The following is a 21,965-nucleotide window of genomic DNA, read 5'->3' as shown; positions in this document are numbered from 1 at the left end:
AAGCATGTGCTGCCACAGGAATGGCAATCAGAGAATCACAGAATCAGCCACGTTGGAAAAGACCTCCGAGATCATCAAGTCCAACCCTGGATCCAACCCCGCCGTGCTTCCCAGACCATGGCACTGAGGCCACATCCACTCTCACCTTCAACACCTCCAGGGACGGGGACTCCACCCCCTCCCTGCCCAGCCCATTCCAAGGCCTCATTACTCTCTCAGCAAAAAATTGCTTCCCAATATCCAACCTAAACCTCCCCTGGCACAGCTCCAGACCCAGCCCTCTTGTCCTACTGCTGCTGCCTGGCAGAACAGCCCCACCCCCACCTGGCTACACCCTCCTGGCAGGGACTTGCAGAGAGTCAGGAGGTCTCCCCTGAGCCTCCTCTTCTCCAGCCTCAACACCCCCAGCTCCCTCAGCCTCTCCTCACACCACTTGTGCTCCAGAGCCCTCCTGCCTTCCAGCACATCAACACACCCCCAGCTTGGTGTCAGCTGCACATTTGCTGATGAAATGCCTGGTTCTGCAGCAGCTGCAGATGCTCAAGGGGCAGCAGGACCAAGTCAGGGACCTGGGGGGGCCTGGGGGGCTTTGGGGTCTGGGAGGGTCCTTGGGGAGCTGGGGAGGGGCTTTGGAGATTTGGGGGTACAAACCAGGACAGACCAGTACAGACCAGGACAGACCTGGACAGACCTGGACAGACCTGGACAGACCTGGACAGACCTGGACAGACCAGTACCTCCTCACTGCTCCCCAGATCTCTCCTGGAGCTGGGCCACGTTGTTGGGGGACACCTGAGCCCCCCCCAGTGCCCTCCCAGTACAGCCCAGTGCCCCCAGTACAGCCCACTGTGTTCCTGTCCCAGGGTGCCGGGTGATCCCTCTTTGGGGGGGTTGGATGGGATTTGAGGGGGGGGCTGTGGGAGATCTGGGGGGGTTGGATGGGGATTTGGGGGTTTTGGGGGGGCTTTGGGTACGTTTAGGGGAGTTAAAAGAGGTCTTGGGGGGTTAAAAGAGATCTGTGAGGGAAGGGGATTAAAGGGAAAAGGGGGGTTAGGAGACATTTGGGGGGGGTTAATGATGTCTGGGGGGAAAGAGGAGGGGCAGCACCACAAACAGGTGAGTCCTGAGACTCAAAACTCCTGAAAGCCCCTCAGAAATCCACCCCTGGACTCATCAAAACCTCATCAAGGACACCCCAATTCCCTTCAGAGACATCAAAACCCCCCTCCTCAGACCTCTAAACCCTCTCAGTGACCCGCAAAACCCACCTGGGACCCCCCAAGCCCTTTCAGGGACCCAAAAACCTCTTCAGGGGCCCTCAAAACTTTCTGGGACTCCCGAAATCCCCCTAGAAACTCCCAAAACTGCTTCAAAGACCCCCAGGACCTCCCAATTTCCTCGGAGACTCCAAAACTCCCTCAGGGATTCCCAAACCCCTTCAAGAACCTTCAACATCCACCCTAAGTCCCCTCAGGACACCAAACCCCCTCGTAGACCCCCCAAAACCTTCTCAGGGACCCCTAAAAGCCCCCAAGGGACCACAAAACCCCCTCAGGGACCCCAAAGCCACAGAACAGCAAAAGAGCTTTCTGTAAAGGAAGGGAGCAAAGAATCTGAGAAGGAGGAGACCAAGGAAAAATGAAGCAAAGTAATAAAATCATCCTGGCCCTTGCAGTTTTTCCTTCACCTTTTTCTCACTTTTCCTTTTTTGGTTGGTTGGGTAGTTTCGAATGTTTTTTCCGATGGAATTTCTCAGGACCCGAATCGACCATCCGGGTTCTTGGGAGGCCCCCGGGCCCCGCGGCCCCCGAGAGGGTTCCAAGGCCCCGCGCTCTGACCCTCGGGAACCCCCGAACCGCCCCCGCCAAACCCTCCCGAGCCCTCCAGCCTTTCCACCCACAGCCGCGCTCCCCGCAGCCCCCGAGGGGATCCCCAGACCCCGCTCTCCCGCACCCCCCCAGCTCTCACAGCACAATGCGGCCCCGCCGCCATCAACGATTCCCGGAAGTCGACACGGCGCTCTGCGCGCGCACCGCGCTTAGAGAACACCGCCGCAGCCAATCAGTGCGCGCCACGCCCCCGCACGGCTACGGCCGCGCCTGCGCCCCGCGCGGGGCACCACGGGAGTTGTAGTCCTTGCGGCGGGTCACAGCGGCCATTTGCACGTGCGGAGTGAGGATAATACGTTTTTCGGTTTTCTTCTTTTTCTGTCTTTTCTTTTTTTTCTTTTTTTTTCTTTCTTCCCCCCCCCCCCGTTTTTTCTTTCTCTTTTTCTTTTTTCCATTTTTTCTTTTTTCTTTCTTTTTTATTATTTTTCTCATTTTTGCCTGTTTTTTCTGTCTTTTTTTCTTTTTTTCTCCTTTTTCTCTTTTTTCTTCCTTTTTGTCTTTGTATTTGCTTTTTTATTTTTATTCCTTTTACATTGTTTTTTATCAGTTGTATTTTCAAGGAAGATGTAAGCACATATCAAAACAATCTCCAGGTACAAATCTTAAAACAACCGATAATCTGGCATTTTTCCAGGCTCTTGAGGATTCCCAAGATCACAAACACTGAGATGTGAAGGGTGCCCACACAAAAAACAGCTTTTCCTGTGTTTTTCCACGGGTAAAGCAAGTGTGGAAGGGGCACTTGGCCCCAGGCAAGATGCTTTTACAGCCACTTTAGGCAGCCCAGAGTGGATCTGGCTGGCAAATGGGATTATGCCCATGCTTTCAAGGAGGATTTCCACAGTACATTGAGGGGAAACATTGAGGGCCATTTCTTCATCTGCTGAAGGGATGAGAAGAGGGGGAGCAGGTGCTGTGGCCCCAGAGCTTCTCTCTGCTTTGGGGACACTTCTGTGTTTTCCTCTGTCCACTGAATTCCCAACAAAGAATCAAAAAGCTACAGGAACTCCAGTCTGGAGTGCTCAGGACATGTGGAAGCAGGGGAATTTTTCTTCCCAGCTGGGATTGAGAGTGCAATTTCACACTCCTTTGGAGAGCATTAACTAAGACAGCCCATTGCTGCCCAGGGATCTCCCAGGGGGAACTCAATCCGGGCTCTGGGCAGGTCCCTGCAGGGGCAGCAGCTTCCTCTGCACATTTGAGGGGATAAAGCTGCTCTAACCCTGCACTCCAACCACTCCACAGCAATTTAGGACCTCTGAGGACAGTTCCCCACTGTTTCCACCCCAGCAGAGACCTGAACACATCCCGTGGGCACTGTGTGACCACCCCTGGCATTAACACCCTGCAGGGATGAAGACACTGACTGTAAAGACACTTGTCTACCTGGAAACCTCCACTTTGTTTGCTACTATACAGCAATAACATTTTCTATTCATATTGCAGCCACAGACTTAACAAATAGAATTGCATATATTGTGCTTTAGACATTAAAATGCATTCCAAAGTCAGGCAATGCTAAACAATGAAAGTCTTAAACTCTCCCCCCCAAACCAGCCCCACTTTCTGGTTTCAGAACCAGCCCACTTCCTCACTCTCTTCACAAAGGGAGAAACTCTCCACTTCTGAAACAAAAATTCCCTCCCCAAAAGTGATCAGAAAGAGTCTACTAAGGCACTACTGCAAATGGAAGTTGTCTAATAACCATTCCTTCTAACTCAGGAAGGGGAGGAGGTGAAGAAAGTCACAACAAATGTTTGGATTCCTTCCTCTTCGACGTGTTCTCTTCCCTATCTGATGCTCTGGGACGTGTGCAGGGGGGTCAGCATCTCTTCAAAGATGGCTCCTTTCACATCAGAGCCCCTCAAATTGGCTTCCTGGAGGTCACAACCTGATAGGTCACAATTTGGAAGGGGAAAAGAAGAAGAAGTGTCAATGGAATGCACCCAGAACTCTGTTCAAAGCTTTACTGGAAGTCCATTTACCTGAACTCCATTGTACTCTGAAGCTGGAGAGGTCAGCCAAAAGCCACCAATCCCCCAAATTCCCAGCTGACTATAGGAGAGAAAGGAATAGGATGGAAAATGAATCCCAACTCACTTCCAAATCAGTTCCTGCCAACGTTGCTCCCCTGAGGTTACAGTTCTTTAGTTTGGTGTTTCTCAGGTTAATTCCTGTCCTCTGACTGCCCTCCATGGCCACTCCTTTCAGGTTGGCACCTGGAACACACACAGAAAGGAGTTCTGTGAGGAAAAACAGAAACACAGCAGCTCCACACTGGTGCTGCCTCAGAGCTGTGTGAATTGGAGGAGGACAAGGGGATTTGGGGCTGAGATGGTCACAGACTCAGTGCAGCCCTTGTGGGCCCTTCTCAGGGTTGGACAAACCACAGCTGGACCTTTTCTGGCCCATGGAAATGCACAAACACAGGCTTCAGTTGGCACAGATTGACAAGGCAAAAGCTTCTCACCTTCCAGATTAGCTTGAAGGCCTGAGGGGTCCTCAGAGTTGCAGCCTTTCAGGGATGCTCCCTCTGCGTTGGAGCGCAGCATCTTCCCCCCTGGCAGGTTGGCACACTGGCACAGACAGGAGTCACTGAGAGCCGGAAGAACAACACCAAAGACAATCAAGGATACAGTTTTAATTTCTGCTTTGGGAGTCAATCCCATTAAATCATTACTGGGAGGAAGTGTAAAAGCTTTGGGAACCAGAACAACTCTTTGGATTCCCATTAACTCAGTGCAGGTGCAAAGTGACTCCACTTGGTCCCACACTCTCCCACCCCTTCCCCATCAGCCCCCACTCCCCAGCCCCCTCATGCTCAGTTTGGGGGTACCACCCTCGTTTTTCCCCACTCTTCTGACCTCTCCCACCCCTTTCCCATCATCTCCCAAACCTCAGATCCCTCCCCCTCCACTTTTGGGGAGTCCCACTCCCCTCCCACTCAGTCTGGGGTCCCACCACCCCTTTACCCCCTCTGACCCCCCTTTTCCCACCGACCTCCCCCTTCCCACCCCCCACTCACCCGAGAGCTCCTCGCCTGCAGCCGGGGGGGCTCCCAGCACCACCAGTGCCCAGAGAAGTCCCCCAGGAAAGGGGTTGGGGGGGGTCCTGGGTGGGCTTTGAGTGGGTTTAGGGGGTGCTTGGGGGTCTGTGGGGATCCCAGTATGATCCCAGTATGATCACAGTTCCCCCTGCATGGTCCCAGTTGCTCCCAGTTGCCTACAGCATAGACCCTGTCAATCCAAATATGATCCCAGTCTTCCCCCAGCATGGTCCCAGTCAATCCCAGTTGTCCCATTGCACTTCCAGTCACTCCCAGTTGCACCCTTTATGCTCCCAGTTGCTCCCAGCCTGATCCCAGGATGAGTTCAGTCACCCCCAGTATGATCCCAGGATGACCCCAGCACAGGCCCTCCTGTTCCCAGTATGATCTCACTTCCCCAGCGTGGTTCCAGTTGCTCCCAGTCACCCCTACTACGACTCCAGTAGCTCCCAGTATGATCCCTGTCACTCCCAGTCTCTTCCAGTATGTCCCAGTTGACCTCAGCCTGCTCCCAGTCCCAGTATGCTCCCAGTCAGTCCCAGTATGATCCCAGTCACTCCTGGTCTCTCCTAGTATATCCCACTTGCCCCCAGTGTGGTCCCACTTGCTTCCAATTGCTCCCAGTAGCTTCCAGCACGATCCCAGTTGCTCACAGCCACTTCCACTCACCCCCAGGTGGGTCCTAGTTGCTCCCAGTATGATCCCAGTCACCTCCCGCGTGATCCCACTTGTTCCCAGTATATCCCAGTTCACAGAATCACAGAATTAATTAGGTTGGAAAAGACCTCTGAGATCATCAAGTCCAACCTATGACCCAACACCACCATGTCAACCAGACCATGGCACCAAGGGCCACATCCAGTTGTTTCCTAAACACCTCCAAGGACAGTGACTCGCCCCCCTCCCTGGGCAGTCCATTCCCACGTCTAATCACTCTTTCAGTGAAGAAATTCCTCCTCATATCCACCCGAAACCTCCCCTGGCGCAGCTTAAGACTGTGTCCTGTCATCCTGTCACTTGTTGCCTGGGAGAAGAGGCCGATCCCCTCTGGCTACAACCTCCTTTAAGGTGCTTGTAGAGAGTGACAAGGTCTCCCCTGAGCCTCCTTTTCTGCAGCTTAACCCCCCCAGCTCCCTCAGCCGCTCCTCACAGGACATGCACTGCAGATCCTTCACCAGCTCTGTTGCCCTTCTCTGGACCTGCTGCAGCACCTCAATGTCCTTCCTAAACTGAGGGCTCCAGAACTGGACGCAGAACTTGACGTGTGGCCCCCCCAGTGCTGAGTCCAGGGGGACAGTCACTGCTGTGAGAATGCTTCTGTTCCACGTTTTCACGGCGTTTGTGACAGATCAGACCAAGTGACCTTACGGGGACGGTTCTACCCCTGGCACAGGCGGTGCAAGCCCAGCAGTTGTTCCACGGGACGTGCTGAGGGAGAAAAGCGCCTCCGTGTGCGGAACAGCCGCGCTCCCGAGCGGCCCGAAGGGCCCCGGCACCCGCTGCCAGGCAGCGCCGGGGGCGGGAGCTCCGGGATCGCCGCCGGGAGAGCGCGTCCTGCTCCCCGCGGGAGCGGCGGGGGGGCCGCGGGACGGGCCCTGTGCACGGGCTGTGTCCGTGTGGGGGGACACGGCTGGGCGGGGGCACCGCGGGGTGTCCCTGGGCCAGGGGCGTGTGTCACAGAACCGCGGGATGGGGCGAGTGGGAAGGGACCTTGAAGATCATCCAGTTCCAACCCCCCAACACCTGCAGTGGAAGGCTCGGAGCCTCGTTCCCCCTGGCCTTGAACGCTGTCCTTCAGTGTGCAGGGATACACGGCTGTGTTTGGTGCAGCGTTTGTACAGGTGGGTATATGCACACAGGTATTTCAGTGTGAAGCTGTGCAGGAGCCTCCCTGGGCACTGCCCTGTACCTTTGGACGTGTGTACACCTGTGCCTGTGGTTGTTTCCGTGTGTAGAAGCTCATCCCATAAGTGGTTGCTCACAATGTCATGTAAGGCAGGCTCTGCTGACATCCTCCTGGGCAGTTTCAGTGTTGCCATCTGAGGACTTCCCTGCTCTGATTTCACCAGCTAACTCCTGCCGTGCCAAGTTGTGGCAAGGCAGGGGCAGGAGCAAGAAAACCAGTCTCTGTGTCCAATACAGAAGGTGGGAGGGTGGGAGGGCAATTCCCTCTGGGGATGGATTCTGCTGATGAAGAGTGTTCTGTCTCTTGGGCTGTGGGGTTGCTGCAGGGTTGCTGCCAAAGGTGTGTGCAGATGGACAGAGAAACAAGGTCAAGATGACCAAGTAAGAAATGATGAGGGAACACACGGCAGAACACTTTACAACTGTTGTGATCTTGGCCTGCCTGAAAAGAGGATGAAGAAAAAGTTTTAAGATTTGTCTTATAATTTCATAGGGTTTTTTTGACTTTAAAGTTTTTGAAGAAAACTGTAGGATGTTTTTGCAGCTCCTTCTGTTGTAAACTAATTTTAAAAGGTGAAAAAAGAACACAAAGGTCTTGAGTATTTGTCTCAGTAGTTAACAAAGTCCAGTGGAAGGTCAGTAATGGTTGGGATATAAATGGATGTTAATTAGGCATTGTCACTGGAACCCGACAACAATAATTTCTGTGGAAAATCACAATTTTCCTCCCAGAAGATTTATTTTGCTCCCCAGTGAAGAGACTCTCTGAGTAAAATACCTAATTAATATTTGTCAGTGCAACCTACACAAGCCCACACATGGGTCTCGTGTGTTTGCCACTGGGTGCTGTGGGGAGAGAAGTGGTCACAGTGTTTTTCCCAGTCCCTTATTTACTGGCAGAGAATCTGTATTGCTTTTTAGCACTATTAAGCCCAATCATAACTCCAAGTATGTTTAGTTAGAACAATGAATAAACTCTCTGATTGAAAATCAGGATTAGCATTCCCTTTGTTGCCAGTAAACACTTTGATGGGTGGCTTGAGCTCCAAAATACATCTGAGATACTGTTGTTGATACTTAAATTTGTCATTTTGGCAATATCAGCTGAAGACCAAGAAACTTTGTTTTCCTCACAACAACCAACTCCCATATTAGTCCATTGGATTTTTCATGCTGATTTTGCCAGTTCCAAGTCAATGTCTGTTTTCTAATGTTGCAGCAAATCCAAAGACAATTTAGATATGCCACCAGGTTGTCTTCTCCCAAGAGCTTGTTCAATCCCACTGGATTTTTGGGATTCATAAAAGTGTCATTTAAACAGCTGTTTTGATGGGCAACACCAGGAAATTTTAGGATTTTTTCCAAAAAAACACCTGCTGAATGCAGTTTGATCCTTTTCTAGTAGTTTGTAATTGCACTGTCTGAAAATCTGACTGCAAGGCAGCAGGTTAACTGAAAAGCAGAGTTTCAGGTTTATTTTAGGTATGGGATGACTTTGGCAACCAGTGATGGGTTGTGCCAGCATGGTCCCAACTGCCCTCAGAATGCTCCCAGTCACTCCCAGTATGACTCCAGCCACCTTCACTGTGGGCCCAGTTGCTCCCAATATGATCCCAGTTGTGCCCAGCATGGTCCCAGTTGCTCCCACTTCCTCCCAGTGGGATCCCAGTTGCTCCCAGTTGCCCCTAGCACAGACCCAGTCGCTCACAGTATGATCCTGGTTTGATCCCAGTATGGTCCCAGTATGATCCCTGTACGATTGCAGTTGCCCCCTGCATGGTCCCAGTTTGTCCCAGTTGCCTCCAGCATAGATCCAGTCAATCCAAGTATGATCCCAGTCTTCCCCCAGCATGGTCCCAGTCAATCCCAGTTGCCCCACTGTAGATCCAGTCACTCCCAGTTGCTCCCAGTTGCCCCCAGCATGGTCCAAGTCGCTCCCAGTGTGGTCCCAGTCACCCCCAGGATGGTTGCAGACACTCCCAGTATATCCCAGTTGCCCTCAGCATGCTCGTAGTCACACCCAGTTACTTCCACTTGCCCCAGGATGGTTCCAGTTTCCATCAAGATGATCCCAGTCAATCCCAGTTTATGCCAGTTGCCTTCAGCATGCACCCTGTCACTCCCAGTTACTCCCAGTTGCTTCCAGCAACTCCCAGTTACTCCCAGTTGCTCCAAGGATGTTCCCAGTTGCCTTCCAGCCTGGCCCCACTGGCTCCCAGTTCCCCCCTGTGTAGTTCCAGCCACTCCCAGTTTGATCCTGGTCCCTTACAGTCACTCCCACTGTGATTCCAGTATGGTCCTGGTCACTCCCACTATGATCCCAGTCACTCCCAGTCACTCCCAATAGGATCCCAGTTGCCCCCAAGGTGGTCCCAGTTGCTCCCAGCCCCTCACCCAGGATGGTTCCTTTCATTTTCAGGGACTCCCAGTCTGAGTCCAGTCTGGCCCCAGTCACTCCCAGTTACTCCCTGGAGGATGCCATTTGCCCCCTGCATGGTCCCAGTTGCTCCCAGTATGATCCCAGTATGAGTCCCAGTAACTTCCAGACACTTCCAGTACAAAGCCAGTTTGATCCCTCTCACTCACCCCCAGTATTATTGCAGTCACTCCCAGTATGACCCCAGTATGACCCCAGCAGGGGCTCAGCTGCTCCCAGTAGGATCCCAGTTGCCCCCAGCGTGGTTTCAGTTGCTCCCCTTCACCACTACTATGGTTCCAGTCACTCCCAGTATAATCCCAGTCACTCGCAGCCACTCACCCCACTGTAGTTCCAGTCTCTCCCAGTCTCTCCCAGTATGACTCCAGTATGATCCCAGTGACCCCCTGTATGGTGGCAGTCACACCCAGGATGAACCCAGACATTCCCTGGCACTCCCAGGATAAAACCATTTGCCCCCAGCAGGGTCCCACTTGCTCCCAGTCACCCCACTGTAGTTCCAGTCCCTCCCAGTAGGATCCCTATCACTCCCAGTCTCTCCCAGTATATCTCAGCTGACCTCAGCATGCTCCCAGTCAGTCCCAGTACACTCCCAGGCAGTCCCAGTATGATCTCAGTCGCTCCTGGTCTCTCCCAGTATATCCCAGTTGCCCCCAGTGTGGTCCCACTCACTCCTGAATGCTCCCAGTAGCTTCCAGCATGATCCCAGTTGCTCACAGCCACTCCCGGTCACCCCCAGTGGGGTCCTAGTCACTCCCAGTATGATCCCAGTCACTTCCAGCGTGATCCCACTTGCTCCCAGTATATCCCAGTTGCGCCAACATGGTCCCAACTGCCCTCAGAATGCTCCCAGTCACTCCCAGTATGAGCCCAGTCACCTTCACTGTGGGGCCCAGTTGCTCCCAGTATGATCCCAGTTGTGCCCAGAATGGTCCCAGTTGCTCCCAGTTCCTCCCAGTGAGATCCTAGTAGCTCCCATTTGCCCCTAGCATAGAACCAGTTGCTCCCAGTATGATCCTAGTCCAATCCAGTATGATCCCAGTACAATCACAGTTGCCACCAGTATGATACCAGTGACTTCCAGACACTTCCAGTACAAAACCAGTTTGATCCCACTCATCCCCAGTATGGCTGCAGTCCCTCTCACACACTCCCAGGATTATTGCAGTCACTCCCAGTATGATCCCAGCATGACCCCAGCAAGGGCCCAGCTGCTCCCAGTAGGATCCCAGTTGCCCCCAGTGTGGTTCCAGTTGCTCCCAGTCACCCCTACTGTGGTTCCACTCACTCCCAGTATATCCCAGTTGCCTCCAACGTGCTGCCAGGTGCTCCCAGTATGATCCCTGTTCCCCAGTTCTGGTCCCACTGGATCCAGTTGGGGTCTCGGTGTATCCCGGTGTCCCCCCTGTCCCCCCACCCCGGTGTCACCCCCTTTTCTCTCCCCACAGAGCTCCTGAGCCGCCGGCGGCCGCAGCCCCTCCCCGGGGCCTCGGGCCCAGCCTGGACCCCCCCCGTCCCTGTGAGGATTTTGGGGGGTCGTGTGTCCCCCCTCCCCTGCTGTCACTCTGCCTCCGCCCGGCTGCTCCCAGTGATCCCAGTACAGCTTCCCAGTTCTCCCCAGTCCTGGTTATTGGGGGGCAGTAGGGGAGGGGCTTGGGGGGATCCCAAGGGGTGGAGCCGAGTTTGGGGGGGCAGAACTGACCCCGGGATGGATCGGGAATGGGGACCCCCCTTTGTTCCCCCTGTGTCAACCCCCTCTGGGAGGGTCTTGGTGGGGCACCTACCCCTTAAAAGGCACTCAGCCCACCCCAAAAGGTGCTGGGACCCCCCTAAATCTCCCCACCGGCCCTGGAGAACCCCCCAAACATAGTCAGAGCCCACCCAGGATCCCACCTAACCCCTTTTTTTTGGGGTGCTGGGACCCCAAACTGAGTTGGAGGGAGCTGGGGATTGGGGGGATGATGTGGAAGATGTGAGAGGAGGGAAAAATGCGGGTTGGGACCCCCAGAGTAATCTGGAGGTGGGGTGGGGATTGAGAGGACCATGGAAAAGTGGAAGGAACAGGGAGAAGGGTGGAAAAGGGAGAGTGGTCTGGTGGGTCAGATGGTCCTATGGGGGTCTTTGGGCACAGGGGGCGCTGGGAAAGGGGGGTGGTCCCCTGAGCTCCCAACTTCCTGTGGGGTGCTGGGGGCTGCTGGATCCAATCCCAGCCTTGGATCATCCCAACACTTTCAGTTTAGAGGAATTACAGAGCTGTGACTGAAACACTTTTGTCCCCCAGGTTTTAATGATGGCAAATCAGATCTATTGATAGAAAGGAATGATTTAGGGTTACAAATAATCAGACAAAAGATCTTCATCTGAATTTTTTTACTGCACAATAGAAACACTAAAACTACCAGGAGTACAGGATAAGATCAATTCTACTGAAGCTGGCACAAAGGCAGTAATTCTTAATTAGAGATGGATGGAACTCCCCCAGACCAACGCTGGTGGGGAGATCTCTGCTCTCAACCTCCAGCAGTGACCTTGGGGGGTCCCCAGCCAAGGCAGGAATCTCCACACACCCCCAGGAAGGGTTCTGTTGGAAGAAGCTGCCCCTGGGAAAGGGGACTGGCCCTTTGTGGTAGAAACCTCAGTCCGCTCAAGTGCAAAGGGCCGCTATGACCCCCCTCCCCAAAGAGACAAGACAACTGGGGAAGGAAAGAGGGGCTTGGCTAACAGAGATCAAAGATTCCATGAGGTAAAAGCAGGTTCAGTTCGGTCTGAGGGCGCTGCGGCCCCGCCCGTGCGAACACTCCTGAGGGCGGGCGGGCGGAGGGCGGGGCCGCGGCGGAAAAGGGGGGGGTGCTCTGTGAAGGCGGTGCGCGCGCAGAGCGCCGTGGTTGCTTCCGGGAAGCAAAGATGGCGCTGGCTCCGTGCTGCACTGTGAGCTGGCGGGGCCTGCGGGAGAGCGGGGCTCTGGGGATCCCCTCGGGGGCTGCGGGGAGCGCGGCTGTGGGTGGAAAGGCTGGAGGGCTGGGGAGGGTTTAGCCGAGGGGTTCGGGGGTTCCCGAGGGGCAGAGCGCGGGGCCTGGAACCCGCGCGAGGGGGGGCTCTACCAAGGCCCTGGCTGCACTGCGCAGGCGCGCCGGCGGAGTCCTCAAGAGGGAACTGCAACTCCCATGAGGCTCTGCGCGGTCCGCCATTACTTTTCCCGCCACAGCGCTCCGGCCGGGCTGGCGAACCGACCCCAGGGAAAGGGGATCCCAGTGACCCCCCCGAACCCCAGAGACCCCCAACACTCAGCACACAGAGACCCCACAGGGAAGGGTGCCCGGGGGCCCCCTAAAGCTCAGTAGTGGGGTTCAGGGGATCTCCCAGCCCCGAGGGGAGGGGTCCTGGGGGTGCCTCCCAAAGTGCGGGGGAGAGATGTAGCACATCCGGGTAAGGGGATCCCAGTGCCCCCAGTATAGCCCAGTGACCTCCCAGTGATCCTCAGTACAGCCCAGTAACGCCCTCAGTGACCACCCAGTGTGTCCCAGTGACCTCCACTGCCCCCCAGTATGGCCCAGTAATGCTCCAGTGTGCGCCCAGTAACCCCCAGTATGGTCCAGTAACCAGCCATTGTCCCCCCCTGTGTCTTGGTAATCCCCCAGTAACTCCCCAGTCCCTCCCAGTGTCCCTCAGTAACCCCCAGTCCCTCCCAGTGCCCCCTGGTTCCCCCCAGTGTGTCCCAGTATCCCCCAGTAATCCCCCAGTGCCCCCCCAAAGCCCCCCAACTGTCCCCAGCGTGTCCCCAGATGCCCTTGGCCTTTCTGTGAGTGTGTGTGGGGGTGTTTTTCTGGTCAGAGGGTCCAAGGGGGGCTCCTGGGGTGAGATGGAGGGTTGGGGACATCAGGGATGGGGTTTGGGGACAGTGGAATTGGGGGTGTCAGGGGGGGAACTGGGGCCGTGGGGAGGCCCTGTGGACACTGGAGACACCAGGGGGGTCTCAGGGTGTCAAAGGGGCAATTGGAAACACTAAGAGAGTCTTGGGAACACCAGGAGGGTCTCAAGACTCACCTGCTTGTGGTGCTGGCCCTCCTCTCCCCCCCCAGGCCCCATCAACCCCCTCAAATGTCCCCTAACCCCCCTTTTCCCTTCAATCCCCTCCCCCCACTGATCCCTTTGATGCCCCAAAATGCCTTTTAACTCCCTAAATGCACCCAAAAGCCCCCAAATCCCCATCCAACTCTCCCCAAATCCCTCCAAATCTCCCCCTGTTCCCCCAACCCCCCCAAAGAGGGATCACCCGGCACCCTGGGACAGGAACACAGTGGGCTGTACTGGGGGCACTGGGCTGTACTGGGAGGGCACTGGGGGGGCTCAGGTGTCCCCGACAACGTGGTCCAGCTCTAGGAGAGATCCGGGGAGCAGTGAGGAGGTACTGGTCTGTCCTGGTCTGTCCTGGTCTGTCCTGGTCTGTACCCCCAATCCCCAAAGCCCCTCCCCAGCTCCCCCAGGACCCTCCCAGACCCCAAAGCCCCCCAGGCCCCCCCAAGCCCCTGACTTGGTCCTGCTGCCCCTTGAGCATCTGCAGCTGCTGCAGAACCAGGCATTTCATCAGCAAATGTGCAGCTGACACCAAGCTGGGGGTGTGTTGATGTGCTGGAAGGCAGGAGGGCTCTGGAGCACAAGTGGTGTGAGGAGAGGCTGAGGGAGCTGGGGGTGTTGAGGCTGGAGAAGAGGAGGCTCAGGGGAGACCTCCTGACTCTCTGCAAGTCCCTGCCAGGAGGGTGTAGCCAGGTGGGGGTGGGGCTGTTCTGCCAGGAAGCAGCAGTAGGACAAGAGGGCTGGGTCTGGAGCTGTGCCAGGGGAGGTTTAGGTTGGATATTGGGAAGGAGTTTTTTGCTGAGAGAGTAATGAGGCCTTGGAATGGGCTGGGCAGGGAGGGGGTGGAGTCCCCGTCCCTGGAGGTGTTGAAGGTGAGAGTGGATGTGGCCTCAGTGCCATGGTCTGGGAAGCACGACGGGGTTGGATCCAGGGTTGGGCTTGATGATCTCGGAGGTCTTTTCCAACGTGGCTGATTCTGTGATTCTCTGATTGCCATTCCTGTGGCAGCACATGCTTGAGGCTCCATCCCCAGGGGGATAGAGATGTCTGTCCATATCTATCTGCAAGGTTAGTCTGGAAATGTGTGGTGTTAGAAAAGCAGGCTGAGTTCTGGGCTGGTTGTAGAAGGAGAAAGAAGCCCCCAGGCCAGTGCAGGCAGGCAGCCCTCAGCTTGCACCTGATGTCCCCTCCCTGCAGGTTCCTGTCCTTGAGCCCCGGCCCTGAGGTGAGGCTGAGAAGTGGCGCGGAGGTGAGCCCAGAGCTGTCCCTGAGGTGAGGCTGAGAATAAGTGCAAGGCAGAGGTGCTGCTGAGGAAGGAGAGCCCCGTGGTGGGGAAGGCACAAAGCTGTGAGTGCCCATCCCCGAGCAGGTGCTGTGTCCATCCCCTGTGTGCCAGGTGAGCTGGGGCTTTGCTGCAGAGCTGCGGGCGCTGATTTGAGCGGCTGCAAGTGCTGAGATGGTGGGCACCCAGGAACACCAACTGTGCCTGGCCACGGAGCCTGCAAGGAGGAGCAGAGACAGCCCTGGCAGTGTGGGGGGCCAGGTTGTCCCTGTGCCTTCCCCTGCAGGCCCTGGCTGTCCCTGCAGGGCCCCTGTCCATCCCCATCAGGTCCCTGCCCGTCCCCCCGGGCTGAGCTCCCCCCAGGAAGTGCCGTGGAGCTGAAGCTGCTGCCATCCCCCCCTGCAGCCGCTGCCCCAGGCAAGGGAGCAGCAAAGGCAGAGGCAGCAGCAGGGGAGCCCTGGGGGGGCCGGGAAGCTCTTGTGTGGGTCAGGAAAGAGGCGCTGGGCACGAGGCCGGGGCTGTGCTGAGCAGGCCCAGCCCTCACATCCCCCCAGCCAACGCCGGCTGCCCGGGGGGCTTGGGAGGGACCCCCAGCCCGTGTGCCCCACACTGAGCTGGCAGAGAGAGAGCCAAGGGACAGGGATGTGGGCAGGGCCCCGGGTGAGGGACAGGCAGGGCCATTGCAGGGCCACGGTGAGGGCACAGCCTGTGGCAGCAGAGCTGCCCAGGGCCAGGGGCAGCCCCTGGTGTCCCCCTGCCTGTGGGGCTGTTTGGGTGCCTTGGGCACAGCCGGCCCTTGTGCAGGGCTGTGCCCTTGGTGGCTCTTGGGGGTGGACAGGAGGTGTTTTTTGGGGGGCTGGGCTGGGTTGGGGGCAGAGCCCTGGCGGTGGGCGGGGGATGTGGGTCCCCCCCATGGTGGGGGTTGGTGTTGCTGGGTCAGGCCCCGCCGGCTCCACTGTCAGCTCGGGGCCAGCGGGGGGGACACAGCGGGTTTGGGACCCCTGGGAGTGCCGGGGGTGGGTGTGGAGCCCGGGAGCTGGGGATTATGGAGGGCAGAGCGGGGCGATGCCGGAGCTGGGGGACCCCCGGCAGCCTGGAGGGGGGAGCACGGAGAGGGAGGATCCCTGGGACCCCTGGGAGCCTGAAACAGGGGGTGCGGAGAAGGGGAAGCCTGGACAGTGGGGACCCCTGGGATCCCTGGAACAACAGAGTGGAGAACCTGGAGAGGGGGAATGTCTGGGAACGTGGCACCCCGAAGGTGAGAGTCAGAGGAGAAGGGACCCCTGGGACCCCCAACACTCCCAGCATTTTTAAGTTGGAACCCCAACATCCCAGACAGGAGAGACCCCTCGAACCCCAAAGGGGAGAGACCAGAGAGGGGGAACTTCTAGGAGACAGTTTTGGGCCAAGTCTTCATATTTTGGAGCATTTTCTGGCTGAACCTTAACTTTTTGCAGTTTGAGGGGGGGGGTTCATCTCGCTGTTTCTCAGGGGGTTTCTGGCTGAATCTCAGAGGTTTGGGTTTTTCTGGGCTGAATCTTGGTGTTTTGGAGGTTTTTTTGGTCACAAGATGCCCGGTGAGTTCTAGAGATGGACTTGGGCAGGAGGAACCCTCAAGCCAACACACTCAGCCCTTGTTTTCCCCCCCATCAGGATTTCTCCTTCCCAAAGCTTGGCCAGATGAAGGAGGCTGCGAGGAAGAGGAAGATGCCTTGGGCCCCCCAGGCAGGTGAGGAGGCAGTCAGTGTCCCTTTGGGCGGGTGTTGTGCTGGCTCTGTCAGCCGAGCATGGCCCCGGCTGCAGGACAACCCCGCTGGCGCCGCCGTCCTGCCGGGGCCGGAGTTGGGGGGATGTCCTTGGCCTTCCCTGTGGGCCGGAGGCAAATCCCCTCCCTGTCCTTCTTGCTTCCTGCCCCAGGCCCCGAGCTGAGGACGGAGAGCCCGGAGGACAAATCCCCCCGGCAGAGCCTGGTGGGAGAGGCCGTTTTGAAGGGCTCCCCGGCGCAGGAAGGCAGCGGGGAGGGAAAGGGCCGGAGATCCCCCCGCAGGAGGGGCTCCAAAGCCATCCCAGGGTGCTCTGAGGAGGAAAGAGCCAGCCTGTGCCGGGAAGGCGGCCGGAGCTTGAGGGGGAGCTCTGAGCTGGTGGTCCCTGAGGAGCCTCCCAGCAGGGAGAAACCCTTCAGGTGCTTGGAATGTGGGAAGAGCTTCAGGAAGAGCTCCTACCTCCTCACCCACCAGCACATCCACACTGGGGAACGGCCCTACTCATGTAGGAAATGTGGGAAGAGCTTCAGGTACAACTCCAACCTGGTCCGACACCAGCACATCCACGCTGGGAAGCAGCCCTACACGTGTGGGGAATGTGGGAAGAGCTTCAGTTACAACTCCAACCTGATCCAACACCAGCACATCCACACTGGGGAACGGCCCTACACATGCAGGGAATGTGGGAAAAGCTTCAAGTACAGCTCCAACCTGAGCCAACATCAGCGCATCCACACTGGGGAACGGCCCTACACGTGTGGGAAATGTGGGAAGAGCTTCAGCTTGCTCTCTGACCTGATCCGACACCAGCACATCCACACTGGGGAACGGCCCTACACGTGTGGGGAATGTGGGAAGAGCTTCAGGTACAACTCCAACCTGATCCAACACCAGCACATCCACACTGGGGAACGGCCCTACACGTGTGGGGAATGTGGGAAAAGCTTCAGGGTCAACTCCCACCTGATCAAACACTGGCACATCCACAGTGGAGAACGGCCCTACACGTGTAGGGAATGTGGGAAGAGTTTCAGACAGAGCTCCACCCTTCACACCCACCAGTGCATCCACAGTGGAAAACGGCCCTACAAGTGCTTGGAATGTGGGAAGACGTTTCAGACCAAGTCCAGTCTCCTCCTGCACCAGCGGACGCACACGGATGAGAGGCCCTTCCGCTGCACTGAGTGCGGGAAGGGCTTCAAGCAGAACTCCAACCTCATCACCCACCGGCGCATCCACACCGGGGAGAGGCCCTACAAGTGTGGGGAGTGTGGGAAGAGCTTCACCCGGAGCGGTAACTTGACCTCACACCAACGGACCCACCAGTAAGGGCCTCCTACGAGTGCCCCGACTGCGGGAAGAGCTTCGGCCACTGCTTCCACCCCAAATGAACCCCCTGATGGGGAGGCAACCCCTGGAGTCCAGTGACTGTCAGTCCATCCCTTTTGACCACAAAGGGCCAGTCCCCTTTCCCAGGGGCAGCTTCTTCCAACAGAACCCTTCCTGGGGGGTGTGGAGATTCCTGCCTTGGCTGGGGACCCCCCAAGGTCACTGCTGGAGATTGAGAGCAGAGATCTCCCCACGAGCGTTGGTCTGGGGGAGTTCCATCCATCTCTAATTAAGAATTATTGCTTTTGTGCCAGCTTTAGTAGAATTGCTTCAACAATTGCTTTAGTGTAGAGCACTGTCCTATCTTCTCCTGTACTCCTGGTAGTTTTAGTGTTTGTATTGTGCAGTAAATAATTCTGATGAAGATCTTTTTTCTGATCATTTGTAACCCTAAATAATTCATTTCTATCAATAGATTTTATTTGCCATCATTAAAACCTGGGGGACAAAAGTGCTTCAGTCACAGCTCTGTAATTCCCTTAAACTGAAGCTGTTGGCATGATCCAAGGCTGAGATTGGATCCAGCAGCCCCCAGCACCCCACAGGAAGTTGGGAGCTCAGAGGGCCACCCCCTTTACCAACCTCCCTGTGCCCAAAGACCCCCATGGGACCGTCAGACCTGCCAGACCCACCCTCCCTTTTCCACCCTTCTCCCTGTTCCTCCCACTTTTCCATGGTCCCTCAATCCCCAGCCTGCCTAGGATCACTTTTGGGGTCCCAACCCTTAATTTTTTCTCCCTTTCCCACCCCTTCCACATCATCCCCCCACTCCCCAGCCCCCTCATGCTCAGTTTGGGGGTCCCACTCTCTTATTTCCCCCCTCTTCTGACCTCTCCCATCCTATTCCCATCATCCCCCAAACCACAGTGCCCTGCCCCTCTCCACTTTTGAGGGGTCCCACTCCTCTCCCACTCAGTTTGGGGTCCCACCACCCCTTTTGTCCTTTCTGACCCCCCTTTTCCCACTAACTGCCCCCTTCCCCCCCCCACTCACCCAAGAGCTCCTCCCCCACAGCCGGGGGGGCTCCCAGCACCACCAGTGCCCAGAGAAGTCCCCAGAAAAAGGGATTCGGTGGGGACCCTGGGTGGGCTTTGAGTGTGTTTGGGGGTCCTTGAGGGGCTGTGGGGAGGTTTTGGAGGTTTCCCAGCACCTTTTGGTGTGTGCTGGGTGCACACTGAGGGGCAGGTGCCCTCCCAAAGCCCCCCAGAGGGGGTTGACATTGGGGGAACACAGGGGGGTCCCAATTCCTCATTGATTGCAGGGCTGGTTCTGCCCCCCCAAACTCGGTTCCACCCCATTGCCCCTGAATAACCAAGACTGGGGAGAACTGAGAAGCTTTCCTGGGATCACTGGGAGCAGCCGGGCAGAGGCAGAGTGACAGCAGGGGAGGGGGGGACACACGATCCCCCCCAAAATCCTCACGGGGACAGGAGGGGTCCAGGCTGGGCCCGAGGCCCTGGGGAGGGGCTGCGGCCGCCACCGGCTCAGGAGCTCTGTGGGGAGAGAAAAGGGGGGACACCGGGGTGGGGGGTCCCCGGGGGGGCACAGATGCTCTGGGGGGGACACACGACCCCCTGGGACCCCCCTCACCTTCTGGCGCAGGTAGAAGCCGAGCCCCAGCGCCAGGGAGACGAAGGCCAAGAGGAAGCCCCCGGCCCCTCCTTGGCAGCAATTGCTCAGGCTGATGGAGCCCGGCAGGGCCGGGGCCGCCGGCGGTGTCCGATCCCGGCAGGAAGCGGGGAGGGCCCCGGGGAGCGGCGGCGGCGGGCGGGGCCCTGGGGGAGCCGCCCCGAGGGGTCCCCGCCGCCCGTGGCACTGAAGGAGCCGCCCCGGGACGGGCCCTGGCGGGGGTCGCCAGAGAGGGGGGGCGAGCTCGGAACGGAATCAGCTCCGGAGAATAAACCAAGGAAAACCAAAGGGCCGCGCCGGGGGAGTCTCCGCCGCCCGGAGCTAAAAGAGCTGCCCCGCGGGACGGGCGAGGACGGGCGGCGGTGAAACAGTCGCCCGGGGTGTGGCGAGGGAGGCGGGAATGGGATAAAAGAGAGAGAATTGAGAGAGAAACCGCTTTGTCTTCCCCGCCCCAACTCCCTTTTGTATACAGATAAAACCAGAGATCAACACGTGCTTCCCTTCCCCCTTTTCCCCTCAGGGGAACAAAAAAAAAAAAGAAAACCACAGAAAAGAGGGGGAGAAGCCAACTCTGGAAATCTATCTTGTCTGAGATAAGTTGTGCTGCCAAAGGAAACGCTGATTCCAGAGGTGCCCAAGCTTTGGCAGAGCCGGCAGGGGTGGGGGGGAGGCAGCAGGTCTGCTTGATTCCATGGAGTTCTGTGGAGTCGCAGCGGCCCCATGGCTCCATGAGATTCCACAGTGTCCTCACAGTCCTTTGATTCCATGAGGCTTGGCAGTGTCACAGTGGCCCCTTGACTCAAGGAGATTGCCCTGAGTCACAATGGCCCATTAAATTCAGGAGGCTCTGCAGTTTCCCAGGGTTTCTTTGTTTCCATGAGACCCTGCAGTGTCACAATGGCCCCTTGGTTCCACGAGGTTCCAAAATGATTCAGCACTCAGCATTTCTGAGGCCCTGTATTGTCACAGTGGCCCTTTTCATCCCATGAGCTTCCAAAATGTCTCAGGGTTCCTTCTGTTCCATGAGGCCCCCAGATGCCACAGTGTCCCTGTGGTTCCAGGAGATTCCACAGTGTCCCTGTGTTCCTTTGAATCCAGAAGTCCTTGTAGTGACACAATGGCCCCTTGGTTCCAGGAAGTTCCAGAGCGTCAGATGGCCCTTGTTTCCATGTGGGTCTCCAGTGTCACAATGGTCCCTGGATTTCCTGAGGCTCCACTGAGTCCCAGGTTCCTTTGGTCCCCGTGTCCCAACAGGTTCCTTTGATTCCATGAGGTTGCAGAGTCCTTCCCTTGCACACACACCCCAGTTCCTGGCAGCAGGGGCAGTGTCTGCCTGGCTCCTGCTGCCACTGCCAGGGCCTGGAGGCCCCTCAGCCCTGCAGAGCCCCCACCCTGCACACTCACACACTTCAGCTCAACATTGGGGTTTTCCCCTCCCTGGCACTGCCCAGTCCAGCCCCTCCCTGCTCCCCCCATCTCCTGCCCCTGCCCCAGCCCAGCAGAGCAGCACACTCAGGTCTGGCCCTGCAGCAGGACATGGAGGCCATGGAGCTCAGGGACAGGCCCTCTGGGTCTGCAATGCTCAGCACATCATCAGCTCAGGCAGCTCCTGCAGCCCCAGGGCCAGCCCCGCTCCCCAGCACAGCAGCAGAGAATCGGCCCCGGGCTCCTCAGGCCCCATTTGCCATCTCCAGGGGCACTGGCCACCACCAGCACCAGCTGCAGCAGCCTCAGCCCCTCCAGCCCCCACAGTGGGACCCTGAGGTCAGCACACGGACTCCAGGGAGAAACCAGCAAGGCAAGGACCCTCTGGAGAGTCTGCTCCTTGGCCTTGTTCTTGAGAGCCCTTGAGAAGAAGAGCTGAGGCTTCAGGCTGTGCCTGAGCAAATGGAGCCCCTTGTGTGGTGGAAAGAGTGCAGTGGAGCCCAGCTCATGGCAGCAGTGCCATGGCCACAGGACTGACCCAGCCCAGCCCAGGGACCAAGGCCCAGAGCACTGAGGCCTCAGCCGAGGCCCAGAAGGGGAGGGTGGCAGGAGAAAAAGAGCAGCTCTCAACAGGCCAAATGCTGCTGCTCCGTGGCACTGCTGCTGTGCTGGGACTCTGTTTCCCTGCCCCTCTGCACACAGGCACTGCCCTGCCAGACTCATCAGAGGTCTCAGAAGATTGAACTCAGAGAAACAAGTCACTGAAGGATCCTTGACTTTGTTTCAATGCATTCCTCATTTACACAGATTCTGGGTCAAATTCAAGATGTAGACAGTGAACCAGACATGGGATGAATAATCAATATTCATTGTACACAACTTTATCCCAGGAGAAAAACCCCATGAAAACCCTAACCCAGCACCACAAAAATCTGAGCAGGCAGAGTCTGCTGGAACGAGGAGTCCCATTCTGAATGCTATGGAAGAGATAACAGGCTGTTTGTGCCTTCAGAAAAGCATCCAGTCATCATTTTCCTCAGGGCATCCTTGAAACAAAAGATTTCCTAAAACAGATGCCAGAGCTTGGCAGCAGGCTGTCCTTCTCAGCTTGGAAAATCTCTGCTAA

General features: G+C 57.0%; 1 protein-coding gene and 2 long non-coding RNA genes across 5 annotated transcripts in view; 2 read left to right on the top strand and 1 right to left on the bottom strand.

Annotated features, from left to right (window-relative positions):
• LOC135405712 (uncharacterized) overlaps nucleotides 1-21,965 on the top strand; it is a 958,894-nt gene that overhangs the window by 634,702 nt on the left and 302,227 nt on the right. The gene's annotated exons all lie outside the window — the stretch shown is intronic.
• On the bottom strand, nucleotides 3,571-3,983 carry LOC135405695 (uncharacterized). The gene is made up of 2 exons (XR_010425953.1): nucleotides 3,875-3,983; nucleotides 3,571-3,780 (listed from the first exon to the last, which is right to left on the bottom strand). It is a non-coding gene; the product is annotated as an uncharacterized LOC135405695 (long non-coding RNA).
• LOC135405315 (zinc finger protein OZF-like) lies at nucleotides 13,667-18,151 on the top strand. 3 transcript variants are annotated; one of them, XM_064639989.1, is made up of 3 exons: nucleotides 13,667-14,419; nucleotides 16,287-16,362; nucleotides 16,551-18,151. In XM_064639989.1, the coding sequence occupies exons 2-3, from the start codon at nucleotides 16,314-16,316 to the stop codon at nucleotides 17,723-17,725; spliced, it is 1,224 nt and encodes a 407-aa protein (XP_064496059.1). In that variant the 5' UTR covers nucleotides 13,667-14,419; nucleotides 16,287-16,313; the 3' UTR covers nucleotides 17,726-18,151. The 3 variants fall into 3 exon arrangements, with proteins under 3 accessions (XP_064496059.1, XP_064496057.1, XP_064496056.1); XM_064639987.1 differs by lacking the exon at nucleotides 13,667-14,419 and adding an exon at nucleotides 14,440-14,623; XM_064639986.1 differs by lacking the exon at nucleotides 13,667-14,419 and adding an exon at nucleotides 14,440-14,747.

Source organism: Pseudopipra pipra, chromosome W (genome assembly GCF_036250125.1).
Source record: "Pseudopipra pipra isolate bDixPip1 chromosome W, bDixPip1.hap1, whole genome shotgun sequence".
NCBI lineage: Eukaryota > Metazoa > Chordata > Aves > Passeriformes > Pipridae > Pseudopipra > Pseudopipra pipra.
Note: the sequence above shows the minus strand (reverse complement) of the source record. Positions and strands in the feature narration are given on the sequence as shown.